Consider the following 26,430-nt stretch of genomic DNA (forward strand, 5'->3'; position numbering starts at 1 on the left):
GAGGAAGAGAGCGAGCTTTTAGCCTCAAGGAGCGCCTGATCATGCCAGGCCAGGCGGGGTTAGAAAAGTATGCACGTGGCCAGAGCCACAGGCAAGGGCATGAACTTGGGCCAGACAGGAGAGGCGATGATAAGAGACAAGATTAGAGTACTTTTTAGGTGCTCGATGGCTTACGAAGTGAGGGAAGCACTGTGATGACCATCCTCATCCTATAGCTGTGGAAACTGCAGACACAAAAGTTAAATAACTCACCAAAAATTGCAGAGCTGGTGAGAACGAACCTGGATTGGAACCCAGAAAGTCTGGTCTCAGGCAGGTGTCTTGACCCCCCAGGCTATAACGGCACTCAGACTGGCTCAGAATTTGTGTGTCTAGTCTGGGACCTTAGGCAAGCTAATTATTCTCAAAAATAGTACATACCTCAGTGAGTTCCTGACAAATGCTAAAATACAGTAAAAAGTGATTAGCACAGTGTCCAATACACAGAAATAACCCAAGAAGTGATGTTATGATGATGCTGACGATGACAACGATGGTCTCTGTTACAGCACGTAAAGAAACTTAGATCCACGCCAAATGCTAGTGGGTTTCAAAAGAGGAAAATAATACAGCCAGCAAAGGGACTGAGAAAGGCTTCACGGAGAGGCTGTCCCTAAGCTAGGACTTGGAGGAAGGAAATGCTTTCAAGGCACGAACTCCAGACAGCCCAGGAGGCATCTGGGAAATAAAGAGCATCCAGTGGAGCTGGGCTGGTCCTGTGACTGGGAGACCGGGAGATGCAGCGACCAAGAGGGGCCAGGGCTCCATTGGGCAGATTTTGTTTACTAAGGTGAGAACCTGCGGGGGCCCTAATTTCCAGGTGCCGTGGAGGGGACCTCTCAGCAACCCCTCCGTGTGGTGTGGCCTCACTGTACTTTAGGAGGGCAAATCTGGGGGGAATTTCCTGAACGCTCTTTCATGAAAAGAGCATTGAGGGTCTCATTTGGAGCAGTGAAGATGAGAAAGAGAGAAACCAAAGAAAACGTTATAGAAGTAGAAGCAACAGGATTTGGCAACCGTGGTTTTGGAATCACAGAAGAAAGTAGGAGATGATGGAAAGCCAGGGCGAAGCACAGAAAAGTGGTCCCTAGGAGAGAGAGGGGGATGGGTGGACAAAGAGCAGGTTGTCAGAGAGAGAAGGAAAGGATACTGAGGGGGCAATGAGTTCTGCTCTAAGGATGTGCAGGTTGGGGTGCCTGGAACAGTAATGAGCCAGCATCCAGCAGGAAGCTGCAACAGGCAGCTCGGCAGATAGGAAGCAGGGCACAGGGGGAGACGTGCATTTGAAGTGGGCGCCTGGAGACAACAGGCCAAAGCAATGGGCATGGGTGCCCTAGGAGAGCTTGTAGGCTTGGGTACAAAGCTCCAGGGAAAAAAGCTCTAGGGCAGAAAATGGGGGCTGCAAAGAGCAGGCATAAAGGGAGGAGGAGAAACCGGAAGCCACAAAGTCACAGACACCAAGGGTGAACATGGAAACAGGACCAAAAGGAAAAGTCAGCAGTGCCAAATGCCACAAGGCTCTGCACGTGGGGAGGGGCCTCCGGGGGGCGCTGGGTACTGTTGCGTCCTTGGCCTCGGAGAGAGCTCTACAGTAGGGGATGGAGAGAGGAGTCGGGCTTCAGGGCCAAAGCTCAGCAATGAGTGGAGGAGAGAGAGGATTTGTTTGCAAGAGGGACAAGAAGATTTTTATGGAGTGGAGAAGAGCTAAGTGTGTTTGTGCACACTCACCCACTCACTCACTCATTTATCCAGCATTAGTGAAAGTCTTTTATGTAAAAGATCCAGGGTTCAGAGTGGGAGGTGACCGCACACACCCCTAGCTGCAGGCCACCGCAACACTAGCAGGAGACCAGGGGTTACAGAGCCCGCAGGACACTGCACCTCAGGTCTGCGGGTTAGGGAAGCTTCTGGGAGGAGCCAACACTAGAAACTGAGTTTTTAAGGTTGAAAGGAGCTTGCCCAGATAAGAGGGGTGGGAAGGACAACGACAGAGCGGGGAACAGGGCACCCCACGGGAAGGAGCGGAGGTTTCAGAGGCTCAGCGCACCATGGAGAACATGACCGTCTGAGAACTCACAGGAGCTCCTCGTGCCTGGAAAGCAGATCAAAGGAGGAGGCGGACAGGCAGGCAGAGGGCAGAGCGTGAGGGGAGAGGAGCAGGAGGAAGCAGGATCAGAGCCGTGAGCAGCCCGGAGAGCAGCGATGAGAGAGGACGAAACACAAACACAGGAGCAGTGGCTCCTTCCTGGAAGCCCAAGAGGGGGAGACAGAGGTTTCAGAGGAGAAGAGGAAAGTCGACACCATCAGAAAAGGAGTCAGCTTGCCAGATGAAACAAATTGGAGGGTGAGGCCAGGTCCACACGGAGTAAGTGCTTGCATAGAGCATTTATAAACTAAACTCCATCCATTTTATCCGACCACAGAACACTGCTATATGAGCTTTTCCTGTTTTTATTTATCTTCCTTTTCCATCATGCTACTATATATTTTTGGACTTTTCCACCATAAAATAGTTCAAGGGTAGTCATGGATAATGAAAGAAAGCGAAACTCTGTCAGCGAATTTTCAACCCTGGGGAAAGACTTAGAAGAAAGGAGCTTATAAATACTGGCTAAGGTGAAGTTTCCAGATTTATTTTGGACCTTCCTGCCTCTATAGATAAGTAACGGAGGCCCAGCTCATATCTGAATGAGAGTAAAACTTGCTCCTACTTCCAAAGGACCCACTGGAGTGTAGGTTTTACCTGCTGCTATTTATATAATGCCAATAAACTCAATTTGCCTCCAACCTCTCTATTTACATAAGCAATATAATTATAAGTACTCTGGAATTATAGCTTAGTGGTTGGCATGGTTCTCAACTAGGATCAAATCTGGGCTCTGCCACTTATTAGCTGTGTGACCTTAGGCAGCTTATTAACCTCTCTGTGCCTCAGTTTCTGCATTTGTAAATGGGAATAATATACTGAACCTCATAGGGTGGTTGTACTAAATGAGTCAATGTTCAGTACTTGGGTCAATTCCTGGCCCATCATAAGCACTCAATAAATGTTACCTACTATTTCTTGCCTTTTCTTTTCCAATTTTCAGTCCATATGAACCAGCCCCATAAAGGCCACTTCCATCTAGAAACACACCTAGAAATAACCAGATGGGCACACACAAATAGAAGATTAAATTATTTTGGAAAATACTGCTCGTTTCCTATCCAAGGTCTATTCCCCCTCCTTCCTTAAGAACAAAGTAGTTCAGGGCAGCAACGTGCTCAGCTGCACACGCCCGCGTCTCCACACTCCCCTATCGCTATGGTGGCCAGGTGCCCCAATTCTGGGTTTCCATTTGCTTTCTTTTTCTCCATAGCACCATTTAAGAGATCCCAGTTTTTTCCATCCCATCTCCCTGCATGCAGCTCGCATCAGCTCCTCATCACTATACCCTGGCACCCAGGACAGCGCCCTGCCCACAAAGCTGGCGCTCAGCGACCAGGGGCCGCGTGAAGAAATGCGTGGGACACAGCGGGATGCATTGGACAGGATTTCTAGGAACACTTTCTAAAGGCTATGCCTGTGGCCTTTTGCCCTTTGACCTTCTTCCCTTCTCCCTGCTTCTCCTTCTCATCTGGAAGAGGCGGGAGCCACTTTAAAACCAGGACACACCCACAAAGCACAGTCTGGGTTCCTGAAGGCTTCCTGGAGCCAGGGTCCAGCCCTGGAACAGGGACGTATCCAGCGACCCCTGCATCTGCTTATGCCACTGTGTGTCAAGTTTTCTGTCATTCATAGCTTAACTCGTTCTTAACAAATACAGTTATAAAGATATTTCCCAGCAAAAAAGCCTTGCTCTCTAGCTATTCATGAGAACAACTAGTGAGTAGCAAGAAATTTAAGGAACGTTCACCTTTTCAGCCAGTTGACACAAACCCAAGATTGGTGTAATAAAGCAGTCTCGACAACAGGCGACGTAAATAGATATGAACAGAAGAGCTTCAAACGAAAGCTCCCTTGGCCTTCTTTATTCTATTTTCAATGAAAGTATACAGAGGGACCGGACAGACTCTAAGAAAATAAGGATGAACGGGGCCTTTGTCAGACTGGCAGGGGTAAGTCTGTTCTATCTCTATCTATCCACCTATCGTGCAGGTCACGCACAGCCACAGGTCAAATACAGCACTGGCAGCCCGCCTGGACAGCATACCCAGGTGCAGTGATGTCAGGAACATTAGACTTCTCACCGCTGTCTCCCACACAGAAGACCCACCTCCCTGGTCTCTGCTGGTCAGAGCTATATTCCTGTAACTTAAGACTTTAAACCCTGTTAACGCTAAATACCACTGGGAGAGGTGCTGTTATTTCTTAGGAATCAGACATTTGCATGATAATGCCTGCCGCCTTCTTTGGAACAGGTTTTAACTGGGGGAGAAGGGAAGGAGGAAGATGTGCCTCTGAGACCACCGGGGTGGGGCCAGGGGGGCTGTGGATCTGGTAGACAGGAGCCACAAGAGCCGACCCCTTGACTCCCGTGTTGCCTGCTGCCATCTGTGCCTCGGCTTCGAAGGGTGGGCTGCTGTAGGATTTGTCCGTTTTTGGTTAGTACTGAGTTCTCCTGCCTTTTGAATAAAAAACAGAAGAAAATTTCTGCCTGTAAAGCAACACGGCTGACTCAGAAGGATATTTTGGTTGGCAGACACTTTACAGACACGAACCAGACACAACCAACTGGTTTGCCAGGCCATCCTCCAGGCCTTACAAAGCCACCAGCAAGCATTTTGGTCTGAAGCATAGCAAGATCTTGCATTTTAAAATATTTGCATTTTCAAGTAGAAAAATACAAATAATTCAATATAAACACTGCATCGAACCTACTCAGATTATAATCTGAGTACCAGAGAGATACCTCATCTTTTTAAAAAACCTTTTTTGGAAGATTGAATCCAAAGTAATTATCAATTTAAGAATAAGTATTACTATTTTGCAATTCACAGTAAAAACTGATTCAGGTAAGAATCATTAGAGGAATTTAAAACCATCAGGCAAAAGTCTGATGAGGATCAAGATACAGACATAGTCTCAGACGATCTGCCCACAGAACAGTTGTTAATCACAAAGGGAAAACTGTAACTTCCCAGAAGAAACCTGACAGACATCACCTTAAGCAAATGATCAAAATTCCCCTATCATCAGTCAGGGAGCAACTAACATTAGGATGCAGTGCACTGAGGAGAACACAACATCAAAAACACACCATCTGCATCTTAACAAGAAACTCAAATGGAGGATATTTCACAAACCAACTAGCCTACATTCTTAAAAAATACCAATATCATAAAAGACAAGGAAAGGCCAAGAAATCCTTTCAGATTAAATGTGACAAGGGACATGACACGTAAATGCAATGAGTGATTTTTTAAAAAAGTGGTGGATTGAAAAAAGTGCAAAAGAAACATTATTGGGACAAGTAGAGAAACTTGAACATAAACTGGACATTTGGAAAAATCACTGTTAAAATTCCTCTATTTGGTAATTATACTGCATTTCTGTGAGAGAATTTCCTTGTCCTTAGGAGACAAGCTGAAGTATTTAGGGGCAACCATTGTGACGTCTGCAACTTACTCTCAAATAGTTCCAGAAATAATAATAATAATTAGTGAGAGTATGTAAGAGAGAGAGAGAGAGAGAAAGACGTGTGTGTGTGTGTGTGTGTGTGTGTAGGAGAGAGACCAGAGTATGCAAATTGATGAAGCTAAGTAAAAGTTATATGGGAGCTCATTGCACAATTCTTGCAAATTTTCTCTAAGTTAACTTTTTCAAAAAATTTTTACAGTAAAAAAAAAAAAAAGAGTTCCATAATTTTGAAAAGCTATTAATAGGAAAATGAAGGACACAATGGATTAAAACTTTCAGATTATCTAGAAACACCTAAGATTAAGTAAACCATTTAGAAGAACAGAAGCAAGATGGCAGGATTACAGATGGAGACGTTGGGGGTGGTCAACAGCGTGTGTACGTGTGTGTGTGTGTGTTCACATTTTCTTGTTAACCTCAGAGCAGGCTGCCAGTCTCTCTCTTGGCCGCAAGAGTCATGCCACATTTTACTAAGTGAAGGGTATAAAACGGAAAGAATGACTACCCACCATTAAGAGGAACAAGAAATACCCGGCCTAACGAAGATCAGTACAAACTTGGTGAGTCATTTCCTCTTAGGAGGAAAGGCAAACGTCTCCTGTTCCCTAAAGGACGCGGGGATTCTGAGAACACCTGCGTTCTTGGCCAGAATCACGCCACAGAGGTGGCACACCAGGTCAGGAGACCTCTGGCCCATTCACCCCATGCTTCCGCCCACAGTTGGGTCAGCAGCACCAGAGTACCTCCAATTCCTAAATCAACGTCAAAGCAAATCTCTAGGCTCGTTCAGCCTCCATACTCCAACCAAAGCAAAGGACGTTCATGCTAACTGCACATTTATCCTCGAACCTTGAGTGGCAGTGGCCTTGGTTTTCCTTTGCTCATCACCCGTGACGTTCCTCAGTCCTGAACCGAATCTCCTGGCCTCTGAAATTGAGACCTGAAGCTTTGGCAAAGCAGCCGTCCCTCCTTGACGCCGCCTCTGTGCCAGTGGTGGGCACACGTGGACGGATTAGGCAGAGCTGTGCTGTAAAGCACACACACGCTCTCCCAACATGTGCTTTTCATTCCAGAAATACTTTCTTCCTAAACCACGGCTGTGCCTCTCTTGGCAAGAAACAGTCCAAGTGGCTCTGTGCCAAAGGAAGTGTCTGTTTAAAGAGGTAGACTTTCTTAAAATTTCTTTACCTCAGAAGAGGTAAATAGAACATTCTAGCATAATTATGATGGAAGGAAGTAGAAAAGGGAAAGGTTATAGGAAAAAAAATTGTTTTGCTTTTATTTTGCTCTTTAAAGTTGCCTAAAAGAAACACTGGAAACACAAGATGCAACATAGAATTATCTTCCATGAGAGTAAAAACTACAGGGTCCAAGTTAGGACAAGGAAGCAAAAACATTACCATTCACAGGCCAGGTTAGTGAGCATCTGCCACCTTCTCTCACAAGCATTTATTCTTAAGATCGCTCACCAAAGCAAGGTGCAGAGGAGGGTTTTTTTAATCATTGTTTTATCCCAGAAGGTATTTTATTTTTGTACCTTGCTTCTTTATGACTTTCACCCTATATCAAAAACCAATGTAAAAGAAGAAAACCCATTTTGGTTGACTTAACTATCCTTTCTCTTTCTCCAAGCTTATTTCGGCAAATTTATTTAGGGTTCACTCAAAATAAGCAGTGTCAAGTCAACAACTCCTCACAGAATCCTCAGGCATCCCCAAGTGAGTTACATAACATGCTCTTAACCGTCTATACATATGTACACACGCACACGGCATGGAAGGAAAATGACAGCAAGCTCCACGGCACAGTCACCCATTTGACATCCATCAGGATGGACCTAAAAGACACCTTCTCCGAAATTCTGATCCCGGGCCGAGGAGGGGAACTTACTTCCTTTCCACTTCTGGCGTTGACACAGCACTACACAAGCCAAGTGACTCCTAGGAGAGAAGATGCACAGCGTCAGTGCAGGCAGAGCTGCAGGCTTCATCTGATTTTACAGAATAGCACTTTAAAAAAGGGGCCGAAGCAAAAATAGAGGATTAAAGTCATTGTGCTTACTTCGATCTGAGACCGCAGCTGAAGTGACGTGGGACTGGCTTCAGGTTTCTCCTAAAACAGAACAGATGCTGGTTTAATGAGACTTCCAAACGTGGCACACACCAGAAAGACAAACAGACATGTAAGAAGAGATGAGGGATTCGGGGAGCTCTAGGGTGCAGGGGGAGGAGAAGGCGGAGATAAACAGACTTTCTGGAAAAACTAAAGTATTTTTAAAATAAGAGCTCTAGCCTCGTGAAAGTGAACTGTTTTCCAAACTTCACCACTTGACACCACTGACAATTTGATTGCAGAAGAAAAAAGCACCATCTAACAGAAGAGGCTGACAGTTATGGTGAAATAATTCTCTGGATGCTATTAGACTGCCACTAGGACACAGAATTTACTGTGACCCATCGTGTTCAGCTTCCTTTTCAATAACAATGGAGCTCAATCTGATTTTAAATTCCAAATGTAACAATCAGAGTATTTAAGTAACGGAGGGCTAGCTGTAAGTGTCTTTAGGAAGGTGGAAAGCTAATTTGACATTACAGCCCTAAAAGTCCCCATGCTCCCATAACATAAAGGAAAACGTAAAAACAAAGACTCGTGGCGTCCGGTTAATAGATGAAACAAATGAATGACATCATGAGCACACTAAAAGGGAAATCATCAGATCATAAAAAAAGATGCAAAGGAATCAAACAATTTTAGAGATAAAACCATGAAGTATAACACTCTCAGTTCACAGTTAAAAAAATGGTATCCTCGGGGCTGGCCCATGGCCTAGGGGTTAAGTTTGGCGTGCTCCACTTCGGCAGCTGGGGTTCGGTTCCCAGGCGTGGATCTACATTGCTCTGTTAGTGGTCATGCTGTGCTGGCAGCCCACGTACTAAAAAACAAAGGAAGACTGGCATGGATGTTCTCTCAGGGCGAATCTTTCTCAGCAAAAATAAATCAATAAATAAAAGGTATTCTCTTTGGGAAAAAAAAAAGAAGAGATAAACCTGTGATGAAAACAGCATACTGAAATAAGCTTTGGCAGCAAAATAGGAAAATTACATAATTAGAAGTGTTAAGATAAATTTTGGGAAAACAAGAGTTACACTAGTGAACAGAGCACGAGGACCGCGTTGATATGTTTCATAAGTGGAGAATAAATTGAAATCTAAGTAGGTACTTAAGCGGTGGTCCTCATCGAAGTGTGGTCCACAGTCCAGGGTGGACACCAGCTGATCATCGAGTCATAAGCAGGATTGGGCAGGTTTAGAGGAAGGAGGAATACCACCGATATTACACAAGTTTGAAATATCAGGTTAATTATGTTTTCCAATAATCCTATCGTGTTCTTAATAACTGATATTCTTCAGGACGGCACCTGCACGATAGGAAGACTACTGTGTCGGTCTCAGCTAACACTCAGGAAATGGGAGCAGAGCATCTCAAATTACAAATTCTCACTTTCATCTAATTGTTCGATTTATTGAAGTTGCCCGTTTCATCATTAGCACGATCACAAAACTAGATCAATATTTTAAAAACTTAGCAGTGAGATATTAAAATAAGTATAACTCAGAGCAAACTTATAAATGTGAATAGGTCGCAGGAATCCAGTACAAATATAGAACACAAAATGAACATGCTGGGGTGAATAAATCTGACGATGGGATGATATGGGGCAAGCAGACCGAAAGAGAAAATGTTTTAATCGACTAGCAATCCACGCGTTCCTAGTCTCAGGGCCTTATTTGTTATGAAAAGATATCAAGAGTGGTGTGAAACTCCACGGAACTTCTCTCTGGTTAACATCCTCCTGGTTTTTGTTGCCTCCTTTGTTTGTAACAAACAAATTTATATTTCTGTCTGGAACATGATACACCATTTTTGCAAAACAATCTATGGAAATGTTGGAGTAACATCTCAAGTCCAGTTGGTGTGACGTCAGACTCAGGTATAATCATCAGAGGGGATATGTATTTTGGAGGTTCCTGGTCCCAAGAGACCTGTCAGGATGCCCTGATACCTAACCTCTGAGCACCGAATGAGAAATTTACAAGCTTATCCAGCAGGAGGTAAGCAAAGATGCAGTCTAAGTCTTCCCGTTCAGGCGTTGGTATGAAAGCCTCAGAATGATGATAGAATTCTATTCGTTTCTCTGAAATTTTTTCTGAAATTGCCTCTTTAAGACCCAACTCCAGCCCATGTCCTTCCATAACCATCAACAAAAAAAAAATGACTGACTCAGCTCTCTTTTCCTCCTCCCCTCTTGGCTTTTCTTCAAAGCTTTAAGTCTCTACCTCACTAGGCAATAGTCCATGATAGGAAATTACCTGCTTTTAGTGTATATTTTTATCTGCATTTTTCCAATAAACTTTATTTATTGAGTACATCCCTTGTCACTCCATATAATAAACATAACGTTTATGATATATTATGCAAAATGTACCTGTTCCTGCATACAAAGCAGGTGCTTGTTAACAACTATATTAAATGTTTGATGATCAGGAAGTAACATTCTGAACAATTCATCTTCACGTGTTAGTTTGTTACTTAAACATTTGACTGTGTTTTCGCTACATTTTAGAAAAGACTGGGGGGTGTAGTTTGATGTATGATGTATTAAAATTCAGCCCTCTAAAATAAGGACCCAGTTCATGTTTCCATGCAGAATACCAGTGTTATTAGGAACAGGAGACGTTAAACAGAATATCTCGTAGAGTGATGTTTCTAGTGTCTTTTACAGGCCATGCCATAAAATAATGTTTTTCAGAGCGAATACTATTAATTTCACCTCTCAAGGGGAGACTACCATCACCATTATGAGGAATTTCTTAAAGCAAATACATCCTAAAGTGAAAGTATTACAAAACTGAAGAGAAGTTTATAAAATTATCCACAAAATTAAGGATTTATATGATCTTTGGAGAGAAAACAGAAAGGACTAGCGGCAACATTCCATTATTGTGACACTGATGGATGTCACATGTATCAATGACAAACACGCAGAAGAGTAATTACCATCATGTATGGGTGAATATTATGAAATATTTAAGACATAAAAATATGTAATAAAAAATACAGCAAACCCTTGTGGACCCACCACTGAGCCTGAGAAATGGAATATTACGAATAGTTGAACAGAGGAGTTCTGATACACACTTGGAGAAAACACCTCGTGTGCAGACTATGAAACAAGTCTTGATAGATGTGTCATATACATATAAGGAAAAAGAGCAAGATAACTTTTTATTCTAATTATCACCTAAAAAAAAATTCACTTTTTTTTCACGGCACAATGTGGAGTGAAAAAGTGTGATGGGATTAAGACAGAAGGAGCACCAGTTAAGTGCACCCCAGTAAAAGGATGCTGCTTACAAAAAAAAGAAGCAGGGATTCAGGTTAGAACAGACAGAAAAAGGGTCCTTGACATCCCCCTTCCCTGTCCAGTCTCCAGATGAGGCCGCCCCCTTCTCTGCTCCCAATTCAACCATGTAATCGGCGGAGGGGGCGGGAAGCCATGGTCCTGGAGTTCCAGCAGGAGGAGGATTCCTGTCCCAATGAAGGGGGAGGTGGAGTAAGAACTAAAGAGATGCACTGATTGCCCAGCCACAAACTACTTTATTAGGCAACAATTGATGGTCCACAATATAACTCCTGATTTGGAAGTCATGGTGTTGACGGAAATAATAAAAATTGTGAACACTGTCAAAACACAGTCACTGAGTATATATGTATCTTTTGGGCATGTCGTAGAAAGAGACGATCATTGAGAAATAAGATTCTTCTCTCTTTCGTTAATATACGCTGACTGTTCCAGTTACTACTGCTGTGTACCAAACTACCCCAAACTTAGTTGCATAAACCAACAAGCATTTTCTCATGCTCACAAATTCTCTGGGCAAGAATTCAGAAAGGAGACAGCAGAAAAGGCTTGTCTCTCTCTGCTCCATGGTGTCTGGGGCCTCAGCTGGGAAGATCTGAAGGCTGGGGGTGACTTGATGTTGGAGCTGTAATCATAGGAAAGCTGGCGCATTCACATGTCTGGAGGCTGATGCCGGCTAACAGCCAGGACCCGGCTAACAGCCAGGACCGAGCAGCGGCTGTCAGCTGGAACACCTATGCCTGGGGGCTCCATGTCTCCCTCTCAGCAGGATGTTGGGTTTCAAGAGTGAGCACACTGAGAGAGCCAGACAGAAGCTGCATTACCTTATAGCCTCATATGGTGCCACTTCTGCTGGAGTCACAAACCCTCCCAGATGCAAGAGGGTACACAGAGCCCATCTGTCAGTGGGAGGAGCGTCAAAGTCGCATGGTAAGAAGGGCACTGTGATGGGAGGTATCATAATGGCCTGCTTTGGAGCCACAGTCTGCCACACTGACTGTCAAGAAGATGGGAGCTCACCTAAGTTTTCAAAATGAGGAATAAGATGAGACTCTTTATTCATGATAATGTCGGTAAGGATTCTTTTGTGATTTTTATAGAGTTTACTCAAGTAGCATATCTTGGCAATATACTTCAGCGTGAACCTATCACTTAAAGGTTGAAATATCACAATATTTTAGGCTACAATTATTCTCTCTCTTGACTCAAACTTATAGTTATAGAAAATCCCGAATATGCAAAAGCAAAGAGAACTGTATAATGAACTCTCAAATTCCTACTATCTAGCTTCAACCATCAGCTACTCAAGGCCAATTCTGTCTATACCTTCATCCATGATTCAGCTCCACCCCATTTTACTTTGAAGAAAACCCCAGACACCCTATCATGAAATATCACAATTTTTAATGTGAAGGTTTAGCTATCAGGTTTTCTTAAGTCCTAACTGCAGTCAATTGTGAGCAAACGGCTCAGTCACTAATAATCTGACTCTTCCTTATCACTGGAGGACGTTCTTTGGTCATTGCAGAAAAAAATCATATTCAACAAATTTAGATATTCCATCTAAATATGGCAAAGAACATGAAGAAATGCATTCAAAATTAAACAACCAAAAAAAAAAGATTGTAATAACAGTATTTTAAATAGTAAGAAATAAAGTTTTTTAAATTAAAAAAATAAATTATAAAATTAGTTATAAATTTAAAAATACAATCTCCAGATCCTATATATGTTTTTAAATTACTTATATGTATATGTTGATAAATGTATGAGAAAATATCGAAAAAGATGCTTACACACCAATGATTACTTGTGCAAAGACTTGGAGAAAACACCTCGTGTGCAGCGTATGAGACAAGTCTTGATAGACGTGTCATATTTCTGAATTTTAACATTTTCAAGCATACATTACTTTTATATTTTTTAAAACATAATACAAATTCCAAAAACTTAAATCTGATGATAATTTTAGCTGTACTCCAACAGTCAAACTAAAAAACTTCTTAAGAAATATTAAAACAATTTCTCAAACTAGGTTATGCCCTGTATTAAAATACTTTCTTGCTGTGTTAAAATGTTTAATAACTAGTGTCACAGAAAACTATGCAGGCATTTTATGATTAACAATGAAGGTCCGTGATGATTTTAGAAATCACCCCATTTTTATATTTTGACTGAAAGAGACTAAACTACAGCACTATATAGTTTTTTAAAAAAGGAATCAGACGACAAAAAAATTACTGGGGGGCGCCTCCAAGCCATTTCTTGTCAACTTGGACAATTTCTGGAAACAATAATTCCCTAAATGTTTATTATGTCTAACTTAGAAGCAAAACAAAGTACAAATGTTTCAAGAAGAAATCAGTGGTTTACCAAAACCAAAACCAAAACCAAAACACGTGAACATGTGTGTGCTTCCACCTGCTTGTGCCATGTGTATGTGCACACATGCAGGACTACAGCCCCACCAACAGGATTCAGGTCAAACAGAAAACTAAGGCTCATTTCGACTCTAAAGTGCTACAACCCATCGTGCAATACACCAGGTCAAAAACCCACTCGGGGCCAAATAACGTCCTGGAAAACAAATCCCACGCCCGCAGCCCCACTCTAGCTTTGTTTCCACCTTTGTGTGGAAATCCACACCTCCCTCCCTTACTGTTCCCAGCGTTCGAAGCCAAATGAACTTTACAGCTGGAAAAGCAGGATGATAAAGCCCTCTCCCGTCCCCAAGCAGAGGGAGAACAGCAGGCGCCCACCAGCTCAGCTCAGTGCCAAGTTCTCCTCCACTCCGCGCGCCGGAAGGAGGAGGTGGGAAACGCCAGAGCACTAACCACACTCAGCCTGCCAGTAAAACGCCACACGCTGTTACTGATGCATTCGATTCACGGAGGGAACCAAGCTCTAAACTGTCGGGCAAACTTGCTGCCGGTGGTCGGTTTAAAATTCACGTGGTGTCTATCACTTTATAAGAAGACTGAGAACTTGTGATATCATCTTCCTGATGGCAAAGTGTATTCTCCCCTCTAGTCTGACTTCTCCATGCCGCCCAATCAATGGGGCATGAGTTCATCTTACCAGGATTCAAACCTCGTCGTTTTCTTAGGAGTTTCCTCACTCCCCATCAAATCAGCTCCTAGGAGCTACTGCTTCTCCCTTCCCAAGGTTCCTGGCATCCAGCCAACCCACTCCATTCCCACAGACATCAGCTTCTTTGCGGTCCCTCATCTCACAGGTACCTGGACCACCACTGCAGAGTGGAGTGGGAGGTGCTGAGTGTGAGCTGGAGAGTTGAGTCCAGTCCTGCTCCCACTACAGTGAGCCCTTCAGACCTCAGTTTTATTTTGTTTGGTTTGTCCAGTGGCGAGGAAAGAGGAAAGAACCATTTGATTATCTTGAAGTTCCTTTCTGACTCTAAAACCCTAGCATGCAGCAGCATCATGCCCATCCAACCACTACTGTCAAATTAATCCTCTTGAAACAGTAATGCTCTCACCTTGCTATTTAAGTGTGGTTCGTGGGTCATGAGCTTTAGCATCACCTGGAAGCTTGTTACACAGGCAGTCTTGGCCCTCACTGCAGCCCTCCTGAATCAAAATCTGTATTTTACCAAGATCCCATGTGACCTGGATGTTCACTTCAGTTTGAGAAGCACGCTGCTTTGTTCTGTTTCATTTCTCAGTTCCAAAATCTTTGCCAAACTGTGGGAACACAATCCTGACAGGATAAAGTCCACACTTCTGAAGGCAAGGGCTTTCCACCAACTGGCCTGATCAGAAACCCTCCTCTAAGAGAACGGGCGTGGGATCCACTGTCCTGAGTGCACGCTGTCCCGGTGTTTCACTTTGGCTCATACTGCCCGGGACGTCCTTGTTCTTCCTGTTCACCCAAACCCTAGCTGTCCTTTAGATCCAACTGCAAACCCAGCTCCTGGCAGACCTGCCAACTGCGCCTTAAGTGACGTGCCTGAGCTTGGTCACAACCATCACTAGCTACATCGCTTATGTGTGCAGCAACTCCTCACTCACTTATTTGTATCTTATTGCCCCAATTAGACTATAAAAGCCCTCTTAACAGATTCACTGTGTACACACACACACACACACACACACACTCCAACAAAAACTATTAAGCACCAGGCCCCATCTGACGCATTAAAGAGGAAGCCGTGAAGAAGGCATGGGTCCCTCCCCTCAAGGATGCTACTTTCGAAAGCCATATATGGCTCTCTGCACAAGAGAAGTGCTTGAGGAGCACCTATTGGTTTGATTTGTTTAAATTAGATCACTTCACCAGTAATTCTGACTCTTTCTTCTATCAATTTCTGTTTGCGATTTCACTGGTTGGGACATGTATTTTCACGTTTTGATTTAAGATTTACTTTGGGTTGCAGACCTACATGGGTAAGTAAAAGTAATTCAGCACATATTTTCAAAAAGATCTACAACTTAGATCTCTAAGAACTTATGAAAACGCGGTTTTTAATTACTTTTAGGGCAAAATCTGCAGTGGCCTGTGTGTTCTAACTCCAACCCTACACCTTTCCACCTTTTTGTGTCTTGTTTCACCCAAATAGTTCATAGGAAAAACAGGAAATGTTAGGGCTTTTTCTGGCTCCCATAAGCTCATGGTCTGGCATATGAAATTGTTCTAATAAGTGAATATGAATGGAAAAGGACCCTCATCCCACCACATCAAAGAAGGAAACTTGCAAGGAAAAAAGTTTTCATACGTGAATGCTATTCCAGTAACTGCAACCTTAAAAACCAATCCATAATTAACAGATCAGTGACCTTCCAGAAGCACTGATACAAAAGAAACCAAAAGCGGCAACTTCCACCTGGCCTTTAATGTTCTGCGGGAAAATGATGGCGTCTTCCTACTGCATTCGTCTATGTTCTGCAAGCATTCACTACATATTTATTTAGACCTCACCATGTTTCAAAAAGTGATTTAAGATGGCTTGCAAAACTTAAGTTCAGTGTTACACGATAAAGTAAAGTTAAAAAACTAATGTAAGTGATAAATGCGGGCCATGGGATCTTACACGAGAGATAGATCACAAAGTTGGGGCTAAGCTTCCTAACGTTTAAAGCAAGAAGGAAAGTCAATCATTACAAGACTGATGTTCTTCACACTTTCATGTTTGAAGGTATTCATAAGATACAGGAATATTCCTGTGAGTGAGAATTTCTCCTCTGGCTTCTGAAGAGAGGACACCACATTACACTGAGGGACACCTGCAATGTCCCTGCAGAACTCATTCTGCCCCATAAGCTCTTTAACGTTGGCAGAGTTAGAGGGAGGCCTGAGAGCCTCTAGTGAAAATGGAGGGAGCTCACAAGGGGGCACCCCTGAAGTGCACCCTCCCCCTCTGTCCCCTAGAGGGGGGGTCATAGGAGCTCCCAGGGGAGGGGAAGAACTCGGGCCGAGGAGACCATAGGGTGAGTTCCGCCATCTTGAAGCATGGCTATGATAAAACACATGGGAGTCAGTAAAAGTTCGACGAACTGGTTCAATTCAGAGATAATGTGAATCTGAGAGGGTCAAGCTCAGCACTCTCCTGCTTCATTTCAAACAAGAGGGTAGTATGACTCAAATTTCTAAACTGTCTTAGGAAATAAGGTACTAGATCTTTTAGGCTACAACTTTAACAGTGTTGAGTACAGACCAGGTACCAAGCATCTTGCACAGAGATAGGAGTAAGACTTAGACCAGGATATGACAACAGATCACTTCAATAAGACGAGTCATATAAGAAGTACCTTTTACTACGAACAAAACTAACACAAGAGGGTCACGTCATTAGATGTAAATATTACAAGGTACAGTGTCAGTGAAGACATTTCGATTATCCTTAAAAAAAAAAAAAAGGATCTAACAAGCTACATAATTCAGCCTTCCCTAGCAGGACTTGGCTTACTGACAGTAACATACAAGCAGCCCCTGCATTTCCCAGAGGTGGGCACCATGACATCCGGCCCCTCGGGGTGGTGCTGCCATCCAGCGAGTCCACCCAGCCTCACTGCTGTGGGAACACCGCGGAGAGATCCACTCACCAAGGGATCTGAGCACATCTGGTGGCTGACGCGGATTGAATAACATGAGACAAAAGTGACAGGAAGCAACGAAATGGGCCCGTTTTCACTTGCTTTCTGCTTCTCGCCATCTCCTCTTCCAGGTAATCACTCCTTAAGTTTAAAAATATTTATCGAGCATATACCACATACTAAGCACTGTTCTAGGCAAGAAGGATAAAACACTGAAAAGACCGTCACTGCCTTCATGGAACTCACATTCTAGTGATTTCCACAGTCCCTCCCGGGAATCGTTTGCACTCATGTCCAAATCACAGGCCCGATAACATTCCTTCTGTTCTGGCACCAGAGATGCCCTCCGGAAAGTGGTGCTCAGCTCTGGAGGCCACATTTCCCAGAGGATAATGGAAACCAGGAGAACCTTCACTAGAACGGCATCTGCAAAGGGGATCCCATAAACAAGATCAACTGGAGGAAGTGGGGCTGTTTACTCCGAGAAGGGAAGGGAAACACCAATACGTGAGGCGCTTCCAGGGAGCAGGGGGCAGACAGCTGCCTTGTGCAGTCTCCCACGGTGGCACATGGACAGTGGCAGCACCCTGCACACTGGGGGACACTGGGGCAGTTTTGAGGTGGAAAAACATTTACTGCATTTTTAAATAATATAGACGGATGACAAAGAAAATTAAATCAGAGTATGAGTGAAAATACTAAGTACTGAATTGGCACAAAATTTCCAAATAAAATCTTTTTTAATTTTTAAAAAAAAGAACCTTGAGCTTACTTATTTGAAAATAACTTCTTTAAAAATTAGATTATATGCTTGAAACGACTGTAAACTACGCTAGGTCAAAACTTAATGATGAGCTCTTAAAGCGCTTGTGGGTCATTACCAAGAAGAAATTTTACTCACATAGCTAGACGCTAAAAATTATTTTAGCCATTTTTACAACCACTGAAATATTCATGGCAATTTCTATTTCAAGGATGGAACAGCACTTTACTTGATTAACATCATAGTGAAATTTCTTATGAAAATGTAACAGACATCAAATCCAGTTGAAATTTTTCATATTAGATATCGGAAGATACTGACTAAGTTCAAATGCATAGCCTTGGGCATCCAGTGTCCATCCTGAAGCTAGCTTGGCCACACTGGACCCACCAGAGGGTCCCTATGCACCCCCACTACTTCTGACCAGTGCCCCTCGGACTACATGTGTGAACCTTGAACGAGACTCTTCCAACAGCTCCAAGGCCCCTTGACCGTGACGCACAGCAGAGGCGTGCTGGGCAGCGGGCTGCTGAAGTGCATGACATCATTTTCTCACTGCTCAAAGGAATCACAGATTAAGATCTCACCCAGAGACTGCGCTCCAATAAGCCCAGGACAGTGTTCCCAAACTTACTATTCTGCAATTACCTGGAGGGCTTGTTCAACAGAGCACTGGGCCCCTCCCCAGAGTTTCAGACTCAGCTGTCTGCAGGAGGACCTGCTAATTTGCATTTCCACCAAGTTCCCCGTATACTGATGCCTGGGGAACTACACTTTGAGAACTGCTGCCCCAGATAAGGCTGCTCAGGGACGCCTCTAGTCCGGGGTTCACTGGTCTGGAGCTTGAGGGGATTAATACATTCCGAGCTACACTTGAACTCTGGCCTAGTCTTCCGTGTTCTAGAAGGGGATGATCAAGACTAACGATTTTAAAGTAGAGATAGACTCAGTATCATTTACCCAAAAAAAAGCAAGTATAGCCAGGTCCAAAACAGAACAAATTATTTACAACATGTAATATCCATACCATACCACTGGAAGATTCGAGTGTGACCACAGGACCATCTGTTGCCTGGGATGGGGGTTCTTCCAGGAACTGGTTCAGACCTCTGTCTGACTATATTGTGATTCCATTACTGGAAACCAAAGAAGCTTTTGTGGGATAATTCACCTTTTATAATATATTTTTACGGGAAAATGAATGACAAGACCTAACCCAATGACTCAAACATTTTAGAACAGAAAACCTTCAGAAGTTGGTGACAGCCTGTAACTGAACATTCATGCATTCATTCGTTCAACCAACATTTCCTACGTGTCAGCTCTATGCTTAATTGACATGCTGGGTACCGAGAGTATAATCATCACTGACCTTCAGGAGCTCATGGTCAAGTAGGAGAAACAGATAATTGAGACTATAAGAAAATCAAAATCTTCCATATTAACATATAAATAACATCTGAACTGATTAGTAAGCAGATTGGGTGTCGGAATATGGGTTTACAAAATTAGGTAGCCTGGCCAACCTGGAGATGCCAAATTTTAATGAAACCTCTAAGAGACTGGGTCCCATGTGTCATGATTTAGTGCAATATTATTGCTGTCTTTGCGGCTGTAAAATCAGAGGGTACTGTCATGACATTTAGCCATCCTTCTTTCTCACTCTTTGAATCGTATTTTCAAACCATCTTTAAAACTTTTGTAACCATCTTAAAAAGCTTCAGAATCAACGACAATCCAGCACATACTGAAATCATCAGCCGCAAACTTTTACTTCTGAAATAAATGAACTTTTGAATTAATATTGCTAGTTAATGAGGTAAAACATTGAAAAATACATGGATAGACATCATAGCGTTTGAGGAAGAAAAGTAAAAGTAAAATCAGAATCTCAGAAAGCTGAGACAAATGCCAAATTTTGGTCTAGGGCAAACTTTTTACTCCTGTATTATAAGTGCTCAAAAAATCCGACTTCTAATGGAAACACAGGCAGACCAAGCCACAATGTAATATACATAAATGACATGTTTCTGTTCTTGTGTAGTGATTTTCCTCCCTTCTGAGCATTAATCCTTGAATGCCCTACTCTATAAATTTTTGAACACAGTTCAAAAGCAAATGAAATTTAAAATACCCATTTACTGAATGGCTAAAGTGCCACGTTGAAATTACTGTGATTTATCTGTTTTTTTAACTGTTACTGTAGCAAATGTACTTCATTGCTCAAAATTATTAGCTGGTTGCAGTTTACTCTGGTTTAAACATAAATCTATCCCCTTGTTCAGAAGAGCAGCTGTTTGTCAAGATCTCATTCATCGTTCATCCATCCACAACCTCAAGGCCCAACTCTTTCCACAACCCAAAAGTGTATCTAGATGTACAGTAAGGTATGTATAGATAGCATTCATTTTTTGGAAGCCAATTAAATTCACATGTACCATGATTACCACAGTGGGGACGGGGACAAAGTGGCATAATACTTAACCAGTACTGAGTTCACTCCCTGTGTTCACATGTCCACTTGTATCCTTCACGGCTTTGGTAGGCTCAAGCACCAAAGCCACTAAAGGGCAGCCCTGTCTGTAAAACTAATGTATTTCTTGGACATTGGTGGCTTGCAGGTATGGCTATCACAGCAACTGAGCCATTGCTACTATGGCTAGGGAGAGAGATTCTGGTTTAAAATCCAACTTCTCATCCACATCAAGACGAGGCCCTCATCCTCATCCTCATTTCAACTCTCATGATTTGGTTAGTGGAGAAGTTGGGAGAAAATGCATACTCTCCACCTAGGGAAATATTTGCCACATACATGATAATGGACCAAATGGCTCAATATACAAAGAGTGTTGATAAATAAATAATAAAAACACTACTGTAGATAGAAAAATGGACAGATGACTTCAAGAGGTGAGTGACAGAAATAAAGATATAAAAATATGTGTTAGAAATAATCAAAGAAATGCAATTTAAAACACTATGAGACTAATTTTCCCCAATCAAACTGATAAAGTTTTCTTTCTCCTGATAACATTAAATACTGGAAAGTATGAATAAAAAAAGGGGCACAGATATGCTGCTAATAGAGTGCAAATTATACAATATTTTCAGATGGTAATTTAACACTGCTTCCAGAGTCTTTAAAGTGTTCCTCCTTTTCAACCTGCTAACCTCCTATCTAACAATCTACTCTAAGGAAATAATAAATTAGGAAGGTGAAGATGTACATTTAAAGATGTTCATGGTCATTTATTTTTATAATAACAAAAAATTGGAAAACACCTAAATAGCTAGAATTGGGGGATGCATAAATAAATTATGGTATATTCCCAAAAAGAAAGGGTATGTACCCATTAAAAATCACTATACTGAAGAATATTGAATAAGGGAAAAGTGATCCTTATAGAAAGTTTAGGAATATAAGCAAGCACGCTGTATACAGCTTGGTCTCAATGTGTATTTGGATATACAGGTGTGCATAAATGGAATGTAAACCCCGCTGGGGCAAGAAATTTTAAATGTTTTGTTCACTGGTGTATCCCCAGGACTCAGCAGAGTGTCTGGCACTTACTAGGTATTCAACATCTGTTGGATGAATATATATGTAAAGACAAAAGTCTGGGAGGAAATAAGCCAACAAGTGATTATATGTGAAGTGGGGATGGGAGGGCTTAAGCATAATCTTTATTTTCTTTTTTAGGACTTTCTGTATTTTCTTATTTTTCTACAATGTGGGTGTACTACTTTTACAGTCAGAAAGCAAAACAAAAATGTTTCTATTTCAAATGTATTTTTCCTAATAGTATTCCTTCTACTGACCTACAGTCAGATTTGGTTTAAAATTTACACATACACATAACACACTACCAAGATTCCATACCATAATGGGGACGTAGAATTTCCAAGGCATAGAAAATCCAGGTTAATTTTTTAAGATCTCACATAATGACCAATTTCTTTTCGACAAATAGATCTTTGTGGAACATTTGTCATTTAAAGATACATTATTCAACACACACATCACAGTACCTTATTTTTTTTAAATTGCATTATTAAATATCCTGAAACATCAATAATTTAGAATTTTCCTCACAGAAATTTTGCTTTACTTTCCCTTTTTCTTAAACTGTCCTGTGAAATTCTCCTTTCCTATAGCACAGAAAGAAAGAATTGGAAGCATTTTCTTGTTGTCTGTCAACTAGCCTCAATCACGTAAATCTCGCCAGGGGGTCACTAGAAAATGGTTATTTCATATAAAAATTACGCATATTATATGCGCAGAAAATGTGCACGTACACAAATAGTAAGCCAATTTCCCCAGAGCAGACAGCATTTTTTTCCTCAGGAAAAGCAAACAAAAAAAACCCTCAGAAGAGTACAAACAGGAAGCATATTAGTATCTGGTCTCCGAGGGCAGAAAACAGACGGACGGCCCCTTCCAAACATCTGCAGCAGGAGAGATAAAAACAGTGAGCCCAGATATGACAAGCAACGTGCCTGGGAAACTGGGGACGAAGGGGTGACCGTGTCCTGAACACCACCTGTCCCTCTAAAAAGGCTAAAGTGAACCTAGAGGTATGACTGTTACTTCGAGACTCAATAGAATAAAGAGTCTAGCACGGCACAGTCAGATCTGTTGAAAAATGATGCAATCCCTTTAGTGACATGGTATCATTTCTCAGTCACCACTTTTTCTCTATCAATCCCTTTAACGATGTATGCAAATTTCAAAGCAACAACATTTGAATTTTTCATTCATTCTAGGAAACTCAACATAAAGAGAACTCAAGAATCAGAGCGTTCACCTTGGCCAAGAAAACCCCAAGCCAGAACAAGAAACCATCCTATTTTAAATTTTAATGTTATACATATGCATTTTGAAAGTTACTATGAAGCGTCTCTTTGAATATTGCAAATTTTAATCCCCAGACATGTGACCTTAACAACTCACGAAAATGTTAGTTATACTAAACAGAAAACGGTCTTTGGAAATGGAGAGGATTCTTCAGCTCTTGGCCATAAATTATTCACGGAGCATTAAGTCAGTCCCCCCAGATTTCACCAAAAATGTTACAATGCTGGGATGAGCAATGCAGCACCTGAGTACACTGACTAGGCGAGAGACAGGAAGGGGACAAATACCAGGCCAGATGCACCGTTGGGGAAAGACGGGCTGCACCGAAACTGCACAGGGCTTTAAAAGTCACGATTTGGAATCTGGAAGTTCATGAATACTTTTGACGAACCTGTATGAAAATGAAAGACGTCACCTTCTCCTAGGGCCTTCTCGGATCCCCAAGACTGTCAGGTGCTCCCCTGGAGCAATCAACCACACCAACCGTGTCTACATTCATCTACACGGACTTCACTGTGAGTTTAACCATTTACATCCCAAGACCTGGTGAAGGGCCTGGGACAGATTAAATTTCTAAATAATCAACAGTTTTTGGATGAATAAATGAGTGAAGGGTAGTAGAGTAGAGGAGATTGGAAGTGGACAGACCACGGCGCAGAAAGCCTAGGGCCTTCCACATAGCAGGAAATCAATAAGCATTTATCAACTGAATGAAAATTTTTATTATAAAAAGAATTTCTATTGTGTTCTTAATCCCTGGGTGTTGACATTGTATAATTTGACCCACAAAGCATGAGAAAGACAGTATGTTGCACAATAAGCAAACGACGACAGAAATACGTTCAGGGAAGCAGAGAAACCACGTTAAGCTCTTTATATATTTTGCACCACGTGTCGAGGGTTTTGTTAAGGATCACATCGACCGCCACTTGTCCTTGTTTATCCTGAGTAGGCAGCCAGGGGAACAAGGGAATGCATAAAAGCAAATCATTCTTTTCTTAAAAATCCTCTCTTAAATAATATATTCTAAAGGTACACATTTTAAAAATTGTACTGATGGACTGATTCAGTTATCCACGCCCAGGTGTTATCAAATAACTAGAGAAACAGCAGCAGCAAACTCCTTGGGGTTACCTGGTCACTAGACCCCGTAAACGCCAAGTAGTTACAAGCGCTCACCAGGACCACCAGGCTAGTTCTCATCCTGCATCCCACTTCCCTACCTGCTGCCAATCACGGATCTCCACCTGGAAACTGAGTACGAAGCCCAGGGTCAACTCTGTCGTGAGGAGCAGGCCCTTCTGCAGTACTTTCTGATACATCAGCATCCTCAACGTAAACATCCTCAACATGGTTATCAACATCAGCAGCAGCAGCATCTTCACTTTGCTGCCAACGTTTATCAAGCGCCACTTGATGCCACAGACCATTCCAGTCACTTTATGTCTATTACTTCATTTAATCTTCTCAAAAACCTTATGAGGTGGGAAATATTACCATTTCCATTTCATCAATGAGAAGACTGAGGCTCAGAGAGATTAATTATCTGGCCCAAGACCACATGCTAGAAGGCATACATAGAGTCGATTTGATTCCAGGGTCCATACTCTTGATTGCTGTGCTAACATCCACTGGCCCTTCCAGTCAGTGCCCCAGCGCTGACACCCAGGCTGCCTTTAGCTCCCCGAGTCCCTGCTCCCTTCCCTACCCCTTTGCCTGTATCCAAGTGTTTTGCCACGTCATTTTCATCCTTCTAAGGCTTTGTTCTGGTAACTGCACAATAACCCTGGTCTTCTCCCAGGACAGGGGTTCTGCCCCATCCATGGGCAGCCTGGCGACTGAGTCCCTTCACCTGCTCACAGACGTAATGATGAATAGACATCAGAACACAGCATTCCCTCATGTTCCTAGTGCTGTGCCCCACCCCTACTCTCCCTTGAGGACCCCATCTTGCCCAGACTTGAAAACTTCCTACTGAAGACCTGAGCCCCTCCTGTCAATCCCTGCCATGAAGCCTCCCCCAGTGGTAGGTCTATACCCAACTACTGGTCTCTCCTGCAAGTTTCTGATCCTGCTATCAACCACTGGCCTTGTCTGGCAAAAATCTGAAGTCGCTAAGGGTGGCAATAATCTCGCTTAATAATTACCCATGACCCCGGGAAGATCTTGGGTTATCTAACTATTTCAACAGTGATCCAATGAAGACTTACTCTGTCTTGAAGCAGCATGACCCCAAGATACAAAGACCCTGTTCTGAGCTGTGCTGGATGCGCAGTAGCTCCCTTTTCCTGCAAGCCACCGAGGAGCCTGCCACCTGTCAGATATCATGCAGTTTAATTAGGTAACACTTGTGAAGGGTTTTGCAATGTGGAGCACACATGTTGTCCCAGGAGCTCACACATGGCATTCCACATCGCAAAATTCAGGAGCTATTTTTAAAATCTACCAGTTGAGCAAAACCTAGAGCGTGTCCTTTTGCGGACTGCTGTAAACCCATTACTCTTTCATTGAGAATATCTCAAAAAAAAAGCAGACAACTGTTGGGGATTATTGAATAGGATACAAAGGACACTTAAAAACAAAGAAAACTACTTGCAATCGATGCCAAGTTTTCAGGGCAAGAGCTTGCCTTGTTTCATTTATTCTTTTGAAAACAACAAGCAATTCAAGGCGGAGAGGAGAGAATGTATTGTATCTTGTCTGTCCGGATGTCATTTCCAGGTAGAAGAGTGAGTCATGGCGCCGGTGGGCCAGCCGAGGGCCTGCTGGGGAGGCTTCTGGAATGCTCTGGAACCTGTAAACACCAAGGCCCGTGTCTGTGACGCCCTGGCTAGACTTGCTGGGTCAGTTAAGCCACGTGCCTTGAGGGGTATAGGTTTAAGTGTGGGCTCACTTTTACGTCTCCCAGACCATAATTACATAAAGCTTTTCTGGCTTCAGGAAAAAGAAAAGGCTTATTTTCAATGAATGAGCGCAGCCGCCTCATTCCCTTTTTAAGAATGCCTCCTTTTGCCAAAGGGAATCCTATGACCGGGTGGGGAGGTTTAATGGATTGCTTCTGGCTCGGAGGTTTGCATGCAGTTCCCCAAATAGCTGTATTCCTCCAACGATGGAGCCACTGGAGGCTCCTTTCGGCCTGGGCTTTCCCTTCTCAAATTAGTGTACCCTCCTGACAGCTCTGTGGTGACTACCATCAATTTTTAGGTTCTTGAAGTTTGCAGAGGCAGGCGCTGGCGTGTTCTCAAACCCACTCGTATTCATCTTCCTAGTATCTATGTTCTGAAACAATGCTGATCATACCAAATGACTCAGTGAAACCTGAACGGTGATTCTCTTCTGATTTAAATCATTCTCATTTTTTTCAAGAAAACTACCCTGTACTATCTTTCCTACAAAATAATACTTTTCCTCAAGTATTGTTTATCGATGCTGATTTCTCCCCCAGATGTGTGACATGACAAGAGGACCGTCTAGAGAAAAGCCTGGGTCAAAGCTATCAAATGCCAGAAAAGTGATATTCTTCCCTCGTGCTTAGAGTTTAACAGGTGCAAGAAGCACAATATATAAAAATCAGAACTCAGGCCCCGTTACAGTAATCAGAATTTCCTAGGCATACAAATGACCATCATTGACCATAATACCAACAGCAAATTGCTCAGCTGACACACACACAACAATAGC

The 26,430-nt window shown here is 42.7% G+C and overlaps 1 protein-coding gene across 13 annotated transcripts in view; it reads right to left on the reverse strand.

Moving 5' to 3' along the window:
- SASH1 (SAM and SH3 domain containing 1) overlaps positions 1-26,430 on the reverse strand; it is a 300,681-nt gene that overhangs the window by 89,274 nt on the left and 184,977 nt on the right. For 8 of the 13 annotated variants that reach the window (XM_008539539.2, XM_070602966.1, XM_070602974.1 and 5 more), the window contains exons 3-4: positions 7,721-7,771; positions 7,550-7,599 (exon numbers count right to left, since the gene is read on the reverse strand). The exons of the other annotated variants lie outside the window; for them this stretch is intronic. In XM_008539539.2, coding sequence (XP_008537761.2) covers positions 7,550-7,599; positions 7,721-7,771 — 101 coding nt within the window. The remainder of the gene's footprint in view (positions 1-7,549; positions 7,600-7,720; positions 7,772-26,430) is intronic. 13 annotated transcript variants of the gene reach the window in all.

The sequence above is a fragment of the Equus przewalskii genome, chromosome 32 (genome assembly GCF_037783145.1).
Source record: "Equus przewalskii isolate Varuska chromosome 32, EquPr2, whole genome shotgun sequence".
Taxonomy (NCBI): Eukaryota; Metazoa; Chordata; class Mammalia; order Perissodactyla; family Equidae; genus Equus; species Equus przewalskii.